Consider the following 12,819-nt stretch of genomic DNA (forward strand, 5'->3'; position numbering starts at 1 on the left):
CTTTAGGCCACAAGTTTTACAAAATTCCCCTTAGCAGCACTATAGCATTACCATAATCCTCAAGTTACCATGCTGCTAAAACAAGCTCATCATCTCTGAATAAAACAAGCTGGTGATTTAATGCCAAAGTTATTTTTGTATTTTGAACTGTCATCTCGAGGTAAGTCAGTGCTAGTGTATAATATATATAAATATTCAGTCACCCATCTGCCGAAGATAGGAGCTTGGCTCATTTTCTGCTAATGCTTCATCCTGAGCTGTTTCCTTGGAGGCTTTTGTTAGTGATGGTTTTCCATTGCCAGGTTGCAGTGGAATATGATGGCAGCTAGATGAAATGTTTATGTAGCTCTAAATTTGTGGCTGTTATCTCTGCCACCCAAACGGATTTCAGCAAATGCAGCTGGGGATATGTGAAAGGTTTGTATTGAGTCCACTTTATCCGACATTGCTGTCTCACAGCGCCAGGGACCCAGGTTAGATTCCAGCCTTGGGTGACTGTGTGCGGAGTTTGCCCTTTCACCCCGTATATGCGTGGGTTTCCTCCGGGTGCTCGAGTTTCCTCCCTCGGTCCAACGATGTGCAGGTTAGGTGGATTGGCCACGCTAAATTGCCCCATAAGTGTCCAGGAATGCGCAGGTTAGGTGGAGTTACAGGGATGGGCCGAAGGGGGGGGGGGGGGGGGGGGGCCTAGATAGGGTACTCTTTCAGAGAGTTGGTGCAAACCCGATGGGCCGGATGGTTTCCTTTTGCACTGTATGGATACTATGGTTACAATCCATGAGAAAACAACGGGTGGCACAATTAAAGATTTTGGCTTTCTGAACTCGGGCAGTTTAAGCCATTTGTAGCTACATGCCATCAAGGTTAGGGTTAGGTCTGTCACTGATGGCAATAGACGGGAGCAACTTAAGATAATGTATTGCAGGCATCTCAAATGCATCGGTCTAAATGCATTGCACTGCTCATCAGTGTCAATCTATTAAACATGACAAAACTGGGAAAATATGCACAAACTACACTTTCACTATAATATAGATTCTGAAGATTTACAATGAAGTTATAACTCCCGTTTTGAAATCTGTCCATCATTCTACTTTCAACGTACATCAACCGTAATTGGAAAGACCATTTTGATACATGTTGGGAATAAAATACATTAAAAAAATAAGTAATTGGGAAGTCCAAACACTTCGGATTCTTCTGGAAGCAACAACAGACTTTCTGCCTTTAAAACAACAGAACTGCATCACTTCCAATCCGTTATTTCCAGTCAGACAGTCAAGACAGACGGGGAGCTCAGACAGACAGACGGGGGGAGCTCAGACAGACAGACGGGGAGCTCGGACAGACAGACGGGGGGAGCTCAGACAGAGAGACGGGGGGAGCTCAGACAGACAGACGGGGGGAGCTCAGACAGACAGACGGGGCGCGCAGACAGACAGACGGGGGGAGCTCAGACAGACAGACAGACGGGGCGCTCAGACAGACAGACAGACGGGGCGCTCAGACAGACAGACAGACGGGGCGCTCAGACAGACAGACGGGGGGGGGAGCTCAGACAGACAGACGGGGCGCGCAGACAGACAGACGGGGAGCTCAGACAGACAGACGGGGAGCTCAGACAGACAGACAGACGGGGAGCTCAGACAGACAGACGGGGGGAGCTCAGACAGACAGACGGGGGGAGCTCAGACAGACAGACGGGGGGAGCTCAGACAGACAGACGGGGGGAGCTCAGACAGACAGACGGGGGAGCTCAGACAGACAGACGGGGGAGCTCAGACAGACAGACGGGGGGCTCAGACAGACAGACGGGGAGCTCAGACAGACAGACGGGGAGCTCAGACAGACAGACGGGGGGAGCTCAGACAGACAGACGGGGGGCTCAGACAGACAGACGGGGAGCTCAGACAGACAGACGGGGGGCTCAGACAGACAGACAGACGGGGAGCTCAGACAGACAGACGGGGAGCTCAGACAGACAGACGGGGAGCTCAGACAGACAGACGGGGGGAGCTCAGACAGACGGGGGGAGCTCAGACAGACAGACGGGGCGCTCAGACAGACAGACGGGGAGCTCAGACAGACAGACGGGGCGCTCAGACAGACAGACAGACGGGGGGAGCTCAGACAGACAGACAGACGGGGAGCTCAGACAGACAGACGGGGAGCTCAGACAGACAGACGGGGAGCTCAGACAGACAGACGGGGGGAGCTCAGACAGACAGACGGGACGCTCAGACAGACAGACAGACGGGGAGCTCAGACAGACAGACGGGGAGCTCAGACAGACAGACGGGGGGAGCTCAGACAGACAGACGGGGAGCTCAGACAGACAGACGGGGGGAGCTCAGACAGACAGACAGACGGGGGGAGCTCAGACAGACAGACAGACGGGGGGAGCTCAGACAGACAGACAGACGGGGGGAGCTCAGACAGACAGACAGACGGGGGGGAGCTCAGACAGACAGACGGGGAGCTCAGACAGACAGACGGGGGGAGCTCAGACAGACAGACGGGGGGAGCTCAGACAGACAGACAGACGGGGGAGCTCAGACAGACAGACAGACGGGGCGCTCAGACAGACAGACGGGGGGGAGCTCAGACAGACAGACGGGGGAGCTCAGACAGACAGACGGGGGGAGCTCAGACAGACAGACGGGGAGCTCAGACAGACAGACGGGGAGCTCAGACAGACAGACGGGGTGAGCTCAGACAGACAGACGGGGGGAGCTCAGACAGACAGACGGGGGGAGCTCAGACAGACAGACGGGGGGAGCTCAGACAGACAGACGGGGAGCTCAGACAGACAGACGGGGAGCTCAGACAGACAGACGGGGGGAGCTCAGACAGACAGACGGGGGGAGCTCAGACAGACAGACGGGGGGAGCTCAGACAGACAGACGGGGAGCTCAGACAGACAGACGGGGGGAGCTCAGACAGACAGACGGGGGGAGCTCAGACAGACAGACGGGGGGCGCGCAGACAGACAGACGGGGGAGCTCAGACAGACAGACGGGGGAGCTCAGACAGACAGACGGGGGGAGCTCAGACAGACAGACGGGGGGAGCCCAGACAGACAGACGGGGGGCGCGCAGACAGACAGACGGGGGGAGCTCAGACAGACAGACGGGGCGCTCAGACAGACAGAAGGGGGGAGCTCAGACAGACAGACGGGGGGCGCTCAGACAGACAGACGGGGAGCTCAGACAGACAGACGGGGGGAGCTCAGAAAGACAGACGGGGGGAGCTCAGACAGACAGACGGGGAGCTCAGACAGACAGACGGGGGGGAGCTCAGACAGACAGAAGGGGGGAGCTCAGACAGACAGAAGGGGGGAGCTCAGACAGACAGAAGGGGGGAGCTCAGACAGACAGACGGGGGGAGCTCAGACAGACAGACGGGGGGAGCTCAGACAGACAGACGGGGGGAGCTCAGACAGACAGACGGGGGGAGCTCAGACAGACAGACGGGGGGAGCTCAGACAGACAGACGGGGGGAGCTCAGACAGACAGACGGGGGGAGCTCAGACAGACAGACGGGGAGCTCAGACAGACAGACGGGGGGAGCTCAGACAGACAGACGGGGCGCTCAGACAGACAGACGGGGAGCTCAGACAGACAGACGGGGAGCTCAGACAGACAGACGGGGCGCTCAGACAGACAGACAGACGGAGCGCTCAGACAGACAGACGGGGGGGAGCTCAGACAGACAGACGGGGGGAGCTCAGACAGACAGACGGGGAGCTCAGACAGACAGACGGGGGAGCTCAGACAGACAGACAGACGGGGGGAGCTCAGACAGACAGACGGGGGGAGCTCAGACAGACAGACGGGGAGCTCAGACAGACAGACGGGGGGAGCTCAGACAGACAGACAGACGGGGGGAGCTCAGACAGACAGACAGACGGGGCGCTCAGACAGACAGACGGGGGGGAGCTCAGACAGACAGACGGGGAGCTCAGACAGACAGACGGGGGGAGCTCAGACAGACAGACGGGGGGAGCTCAGACAGACAGACAGACGGGGGGAGCTCAGACAGACAGACAGACGGGGCGCTCAGACAGACAGACAGACGGGGCGCTCAGACAGACAGACGGGGGGGAGCTCAGACAGACAGACGGGGGGAGCTCAGACAGACAGACGGGGAGCTCAGACAGACAGACGGGGAGCTCAGACAGACAGACGGGGGGAGCTCAGACAGACAGACGGGGAGCTCAGACAGACAGACGGGGAGCTCAGACAGACAGACGGGGAGCTCAGACAGACAGACGGGGAGCTCAGACAGACAGACGGGGAGCTCAGACAGACAGACGGGGGGAGCTCAGACAGACAGACGGGACGCTCAGACAGACAGACGGACGGGGCGCTCAGACAGACAGACGGGGGGAGCTCAGACAGACAGACGGGGGGAGCTCAGACAGACAGACAGACGGGGGGAGCTCAGACAGACAGACGGGGGGAGCTCAGACAGACAGACGGGGGGAGCTCAGACAGACAGATGGGGGGAGCTCAGACAGACAGACGGGGAGCTCAGACAGACAGACGGGGAGCTCAGACAGACAGACGGGGTGAGCTCAGACAGACAGACGGGGGGAGCTCAGACAGACAGACGGGGGGAGCTCAGACAGACAGACGGGGGGAGCTCAGACAGACAGACGGGGAGCTCAGACAGACAGACGGGGAGCTCAGACAGACAGACGGGGGGAGCTCAGACAGACAGACGGGGGGAGCTCAGACAGACAGACGGGGGGAGCTCAGACAGACAGACGGGGCGCTCAGACAGACAGACGGGGGAGCGCAGACAGACAGACGGGGAGCTCAGACAGACAGACGGGGAGCTCAGACAGACAGACGGGGAGCTCAGACAGACAGACGGGGGGAGCTCAGACAGACAGACGGGGGGAGCTCAGACAGACAGACGGGGGCGCGCAGACAGACAGACGGGGGAGCTCAGACAGACAGACGGGGGAGCTCAGACAGACAGACGGGGGAGCTCAGACAGACAGACGGGGGAGCTCAGACAGACAGACGGGGGGAGCTCAGACAGACAGACGGGGGGAGCCCAGACAGACAGACGGGGGGCGCGCAGACAGACAGACGGGGGGAGCTCAGACAGACAGACGGGGCGCTCAGACAGACAGAAGGGGGGAGCTCAGACAGACAGACGGGGGGCGCTCAGACAGACAGACGGGGAGCTCAGACAGACAGACGGGGGAGCTCAGACAGACAGACGGGGGAGCTCAGACAGACAGACGGGGAGCTCAGACAGACAGACGGGGAGCTCAGACAGACAGACGGGGGGGAGCTCAGACAGACAGAAGGGGGGAGCTCAGACAGACAGAAGGGGGGAGCTCAGACAGACAGAAGGGGGGAGCTCAGACAGACAGACGGGGGGCGCTCAGACAGACAGACGGGGGGCGCTCAGACAGACAGACGGGGGGCGCTCAGACAGACAGACGGGGGGAGCTCAGACAGACAGACGGGGGGAGCTCAGACAGACAGACGGGGGGAGCTCAGACAGACAGACGGGGGGAGCTCAGACAGACAGACGGGGGGAGCTCAGACAGACAGACGGGGGGAGCTCAGACAGACAGACGGGGAGCTCAGACAGACAGACGGGGGGAGCTCAGACAGACAGAAGGGGAGCTCAGACAGACAGAAGGGGAGCTCAGACAGACAGACGGGGGAGCTCAGACAGACAGTCGGGGGGAGCTCAGACAGACAGACGGGGGGAGCTCAGACAGACAGAAGGGGAGCTCAGACAGACAGACGGGGAGCTCAGACAGACAGACGGGGGGAGCTCAGACAGACAGACGGGGAGCTCAGACAGACAGACGGGGGGAGCTCAGACAGTCGGGGGGGAGCTCAGACAGACAGACGGGGGGAGCTCAGACAGACAGTCGGGAGGAGCTCAGACAGACAGACAGACGGGGGGAGCTCAGACAGACAGACGGGGGGAGCTCAGACAGACAGACGGGGAGCTCAGACAGACAGACGGGGAGCTCAGACAGACAGAAGGGGGGAGCTCAGACAGACAGACGGGGAGCTCAGACAGACAGACGGGGGGAGCTCAGACAGACAGACGGGGGGAGCTCAGACAGACAGACGGGGAGCTCAGACAGACAGACAGACGGGGAGCTCAGACAGACAGACGGGGGGCTCAGACAGACAGACGGGGAGCTCAGACAGACAGACGGGGGGAGCTCAGACAGACAGACGGGGGGGAGCTCAGACAGACAGACGGGGAGCTCAGACAGACAGACGGGGGGCTCAGACAGACAGACGGGGGGAGCTCAGACAGACAGACAGAAGGGGAGCTCAGACAGACAGACGGGGGAGCTCAGACAGACAGTCGGGGGGAGCTCAGACAGACAGACGGGGGGAGCTCAGACAGACAGAAGGGGAGCTCAGACAGACAGACGGGGAGCTCAGACAGACAGACGGGGGGAGCTCAGACAGACAGACGGGGAGCTCAGACAGACAGACGGGGGGAGCTCAGACAGACAGTCGGGGGGGAGCTCAGACAGACAGACGGGGGGAGCTCAGACAGACAGTCGGGAGGAGCTCAGACAGACAGACAGACGGGGGGAGCTCAGACAGACAGACGGGGGGAGCTCAGACAGACAGACGGGGAGCTCAGACAGACAGACGGGGAGCTCAGACAGACAGAAGGGGGGAGCTCAGACAGACAGACGGGGAGCTCAGACAGACAGACGGGGGGAGCTCAGACAGACAGACGGGGGAGCTCAGACAGACAGACGGGGAGCTCAGACAGACAGACAGACGGGGAGCTCAGACAGACAGACGGGGGGCTCAGACAGACAGACGAGGAGCTCAGACAGACAGACGGGGGGAGCTCAGACAGACAGACGGGGGGGAGCTCAGACAGACAGACGGGGAGCTCAGACAGACAGACGGGGGGCTCAGACAGACAGACGGGGGGAGCTCAGACAGACAGACGGGGGGGAGCTTAGACAGACAGACGGGGAGCTCAGACAGACAGACAGACGGGGGGAGCTCAGACAGACAGACGGGGGGAGCTCAGACAGACAGACGGGGGGAGCTCAGACAGACAGACGGGGCGCTCAGACAGACAGACGGGGGGAGCTCAGACAGACAGACGGGGAGCTCAGACAGACAGACGGGGCGCTCAGACAGACAGACGGGGGGAGCTCAGACAGACAGACAGACGGGGAGCTCAGACAGACAGAAGGGGGGAGCTCAGACAGACAGACGGGGGGCGCTCAGACAGACAGACGGGGGGAGCTCAGACAGACAGACAGACGGGGAGCTCAGACAGACAGACGGGGGGAGCTCAGACAGACAGACAGACGGGGAGCTCAGACAGACAGACAGACAGGGGGAGCTCAGACAGACAGACGGGGGGGCTCAGACAGACAGACGGGGGGAGCTCAGACAGACAGACGGGGAGCTCAGACAGACAGACGGGGGAGCTCAGACAGACAGACGGGGGGAGCTCAGACAGACAGACGGGGAGCTCAGACAGACAGACGGGGAGCTCAGACAGACAGTCGGGGGAGCTCAGACAGACAGTCGGGGGGAGCTCAGACAGACAGACAGACGGGGGGGGAGCTCAGACAGACAGACGGGGGGAGCTCAGACAGACAGACGGGGGGGGAGCTCAGACAGACAGACAGACGGGGGGAGCTCAGACAGACAGACAGACAGACGGGGAGCTCAGACAGACAGACGGGGGGCGCTCAGACAGACAGACGGGGGGAGCTCAGACAGACAGACAGACGGGGGGCGCTCAGACAGACAGACGGGGGGAGCTCAGACAGACAGACGGGGGGCGCTCAGACAGACAGACGGGGGGGCTCAGACAGACAGACGGGGGGCGCTCAGACAGACAGACGGGGGGAGCTCAGACAGACAGTCGGGGGGAGCTCAGACAGACAGACGGGGGGGAGCTTAGACAGACAGACGGGGAGCTCAGACAGACAGACGGGGGGAGCTCAGACAGACAGACAGACGGGGAGCTCAGACAGACAGACGGGGGGAGCTCAGACAGACAGACAGACGGGGAGCTCAGACAGACAGACGGGGGGAGCTCAGACAGACAGACGGGGGGAGCTCAGACAGACAGACGGGGAGCTCAGACAGACAGACGGGGAGAGCTCAGACAGACAGACGGGGGGAGCTCAGACAGACAGACGGGGAGCTCAGACAGACAGATGGGGAGCTCAGACAGACAGACGGGGGGAGCTCAGACAGACAGACAGACGGGGAGCTCAGGCAGACAGACGGGGGGAGCTCAGACAGACAGACGGGGGGAGCTCAGACAGACAGACGGGGGGAGCTCAGACAGACAGACAGACGGGGAGCTCAGACAGACAGACGGGGGGAGCTCAGACAGACAGACGGGGGGAGCTCAGACAGACAGACGGGGGGAGCTCAGACAGACAGAAGGGGGGCGCTCAGACAGACAGACGGGGCGCTCAGACAGACAGACGGGGGGCGCTCAGACAGACAGACAGACGGGGGGCGCTCAGACAGACAGAAGGGGGGAGCTCAGACAGACAGACAGACGGGGAGCTCAGACAGACAGACGGGGGGAGCTCAGACAGACAGACGGGGGGGGAGCTCAGACAGACAGACGGGGGGGGGAGCTCAGACAGACAGACGGGGGGAGCTCAGACAGACAGACAGACGGGGGGAGCTCAGACAGACAGACAGACGGGGGGAGCTCAGACAGACAGACGGGGGGGGAGCTCAGACAGACAGACGGGGGGAGCTCAGACAGACAGACAGACGGGGGGAGCTCAGACAGACAGACAGACGGGGGGAGCTCAGACAGACAGACGGGGGGAGCTCAGACAGACAGACAGACGGGGAGCTCAGACAGACAGACAGACGGGGGGAGCTCAGACAGACAGACAGACGGGGAGCTCAGACAGACAGACAGACGGGGGGCGCTCAGACAGACAGACGGGGGGGCTCAGACAGACAGACGGGGGGCGCTCAGACAGACAGACGGGGGGAGCTCAGACAGACAGTCGGGGGGAGCTCAGACAGACAGACGGGGGGGAGCTTAGACAGACAGACGGGGAGCTCAGACAGACAGACGGGGGGAGCTCAGACAGACAGACAGACGGGGAGCTCAGACAGACAGACGGGGGGAGCTCAGACAGACAGACAGACGGGGAGCTCAGACAGACAGACGGGGGGAGCTCAGACAGACAGACGGGGGGAGCTCAGACAGACAGACGGGGAGCTCAGACAGACAGACGGGGAGAGCTCAGACAGACAGACGGGGGGAGCTCAGACAGACAGACGGGGAGCTCAGACAGACAGATGGGGAGCTCAGACAGACAGACGGGGGGAGCTCAGACAGACAGACAGACGGGGAGCTCAGGCAGACAGACGGGGGGAGCTCAGACAGACAGACGGGGGGAGCTCAGACAGACAGACGGGGGGAGCTCAGACAGACAGACAGACGGGGAGCTCAGACAGACAGACGGGGGGAGCTCAGACAGACAGACGGGGGGAGCTCAGACAGACAGACGGGGGGAGCTCAGACAGACAGAAGGGGGGCGCTCAGACAGACAGACGGGGCGCTCAGACAGACAGACGGGGGGCGCTCAGACAGACAGACAGACGGGGGGCGCTCAGACAGACAGAAGGGGGGAGCTCAGACAGACAGACAGACGGGGAGCTCAGACAGACAGACGGGGGGAGCTCAGACAGACAGACGGGGGGGGAGCTCAGACAGACAGACAGACGGGGAGCTCAGACAGACAGACAGACGGGGAGCTCAGACAGACAGACGGGGGGGGAGCTCAGACAGACAGACGGGGCGCTCAGACAGACAGACGGACGGGGGGAGCTCAGACAGACAGACAGACGGGGGGAGCTCAGACAGACAGACGGGGGGAGCTCAGACAGACAGACAGACGGGGAGCTCAGACAGACAGACAGACGGGGGGAGCTCAGACAGACAGACAGACGGGGGGAGCTCAGACAGACAGACAGACGGGGAGCTCAGACAGACAGTCGGGGCCCGGATCTGTCGGCCCGGGCGGGCCCTCCGGTACCTTCACCTCCTCCACGCGGCGGGCCAGTTTGCTGATCTTGGTGCCGATGTCCTCCTTCTCCAGCTTCCCGGACGAGGCCAGCACCTCGGCCACGAAAGACGACATTTCTGCCCTGGCGCCAACCCCGCTCCCCGCGCATGCGCGGCGATCGCCCCGCCGCAAAGCAGGACGGGAGCTGCAGCGCCTCCCGTTCAAACCCAGGCGCGAGAAGCCAGTGCGCAGGCTCCAACACACTGCGACCTACAGGCCACTGCCGGGATTGCAGCTGACACCAGCATTATTATTGATATGTTTTCCCCTTGTCAACAGCAAGTCGTCCCAGCCAGGGGTCAGTTGTTGACCCGCCTGTCTCTGAGTCAGTTATTGCTTCAAACCCCAAACCAGAGTCTTCAGCACAAGATGCAGACTGACATTAAGTGTGTGCAGTACTGCAGAGCATTGTGCTGCCTGTCATGTGAAACGTTAAACAAGTGTTCTGTCTCTCATCCCAAGATGATATAAAATATGAAACTATTTCAAAGAAGAGTAAGGGAGTTCCCCTGATCAATGTCCTCTATAAGAACAATTGATGTTTTTTGACCATTATCACACTGCTGTTTGCAGGAACTTACTGTGTCCAAGTTGCCTAAAGTTTCCTTGAATTAAAACTGATGTTCTAAAAGTCCTTAATTGGCTGTGAAACACTTTGGGATTCCTGTAATTGTTGAAGACGCAAGTAGGGGCTGGTTTAGCACACTAGGCTAAATAGCTGGCTTTTAAAGCAGACCAAGGCAGGCCAGCAGCACGGTTCCATTCCTGTACCAGCCTCCCCGAACAGGTGCCGGAATGTGGCGACTAGGGGCTTTTCACAGTAACGTCATTTGAAGCCTACTTGTGACAATAAGTGATTTTCATTTCATTTCTTTTGGTGATTTGGATTTCATAGGTTATTCCTTTTTTAAAATATATATATATACTTTGATTGGATGCAACTAGTTAGCAACTCGCCAAGATCCACTTTAAAATATACAAGACCAGTATTCTTATTTCTCAGTTTTACTGTTTTTTTTCTTCTGGTTCATTCGGCAGGCAAGTTACGGCACAGTAGCACTGTGGTTAGCACTGTTGCATCACAAAACCAAGGACCTGGGTTCAATTCCGAACGAGGGTGACTGTCTGTGTGGAGTCTGCACGTTCTTCCCATCTGCGCGTGGGTTTCCTCCGGGCGCTCCGGTTTCCTCCCACAGTCCAAAGATGTGCAGCTTAGGTGGATTTGCCATGCTAAATTGATCCTTAGTGTCCGAAGGTTAGATGGGGTTATGGGGTAATGGGGATAGGGTGGAGGAGTGGGCCTGGGTTGGGGTGCTCTTTCGGAAGGTCGGTGCAGATCCGATGGGCCAAATAGCCTTCTGCACTGGAGGGATTCTATGATTCTATGACAGCACCTTCCAAACTTGTGACCTCCGCCACTAAGGAGGACAAGGGCAGCAGACACATGGGAACATTACCTCCTGCAGGTTCCCCTCCAAGCCACAGCCCATCCTGGCTTGGAACTATATTGTCGTTCTCTGGTAGTTGTCCCTTTAAGGCAACACATCCCTCCCCCTTTAACTTCTTTATGCAATCTTTAATAATAATTCACTCAGTCCTAAATACTAACTAAACATTATATACCTGAGTTGAAAAGTATTGACATGTACAGCAGCACAGTGGTTAGCACTGTTGCTTCACGGCGCCAGGGATCCGGGTTCGATTCCTAGCTTGTGTCACTGTCTGTGCGGAGTCTCCACGTTCTCCGTGTATCTATGTGCATGTCCTCCGAGTGCTCCAGTTTCCTCCCACAAAGTCCCTAAAGACGTGTTTGATAGGTGAATTGGACATTCTGAATTCTCCCTCTGTGTACTCGAACAGGCGCCGGAATGTGGCGACTAGGGGATTTTCACAATAATCTCATTGCAGTGTTAATGTAAGCCTACTTGTGACACTAATAAAGATTATTATTATAGATAACCATCTTTATTTTAAAACTCATAAGAAAGCTTGTTGCTGGAATTATTTAACTAGAAGATTTTTAAAATTCAGACAACCACTGTGGGGGTAAGAAAATACACGCGCCTCACCTCACATACAGGAAACATGAAATTCTGCCCATGACAAAATCCTTTTGCCATTTCCACCTTTACAAAATCTTTTCATAATTCCGTGATTATGATTCGTATAGCAGTGCTGACTCAGAAAAACCTCTCACTTAATGTTTTTTTTTAAAAGATTGTAGTGGATTGATGATGAGCACATTTACTCAATGGAAGCATCAACCATAGGTATTTGCTCTCAGTCTGTACGGCTTGACGATAGGATTATAGTTTGTGTGAATTAAATCAAGAATGAATATGGCCTGTTTGGGGCACATTTCTCAGGTCCGTGCAATAACGCTATCAGACTCTTTTATTTGCTTTTTTTTAAACATTTGAGCTTTTTCTTTATCTTTTTGCGCATATTTAAAGAGATACACTGGAGTGTAGTTACCATTTGACAGCTTCGGGATGCAAGTATGTGAGCTGCCCAACGATGCAACAACACTCTATTCTGCCAACGTGACAATTTTAAATTAATGAATTGTATGTAGCAATTTAGGACATTGTTGAGAGTAGGCATAAACTGTTGTATAAGTCTTCCTTTTAAACTCAGAACAACTCTGAAATTAATTTTTTTTAAAGGCATAAACAGTCCAAGAATCTCTCGTTGTGGGTGAGAACCAAGTCAAAAACCTGCTGAAGATGCAT

The 12,819-nt window shown here is 57.8% G+C and overlaps 1 protein-coding gene across 2 annotated transcripts in view; it reads right to left on the minus strand.

The window, feature by feature from the left end:
* The window catches only part of zw10 (zw10 kinetochore protein), a 45,369-nt gene extending 35,136 nt beyond the window's left edge, over positions 1-10,233 (minus strand). The window contains exon 1 of one of the 2 annotated variants that reach the window (XM_072486501.1): positions 10,058-10,233. In XM_072486501.1, the coding sequence (XP_072342602.1) occupies positions 10,058-10,162 (105 nt within the window). In that variant the 5' untranslated portion in view covers positions 10,163-10,233. The remainder of the gene's footprint in view (positions 1-10,057) is intronic. The other variant, XM_072486502.1, reaches the window with a different exon arrangement.
* Between the last annotated feature and the right edge of the window lie 2,586 nt (positions 10,234-12,819).

Source organism: Scyliorhinus torazame, chromosome 21 (assembly GCF_047496885.1).
Source record: "Scyliorhinus torazame isolate Kashiwa2021f chromosome 21, sScyTor2.1, whole genome shotgun sequence".
NCBI classification, from domain to species: Eukaryota; Metazoa; Chordata; class Chondrichthyes; order Carcharhiniformes; family Scyliorhinidae; genus Scyliorhinus; species Scyliorhinus torazame.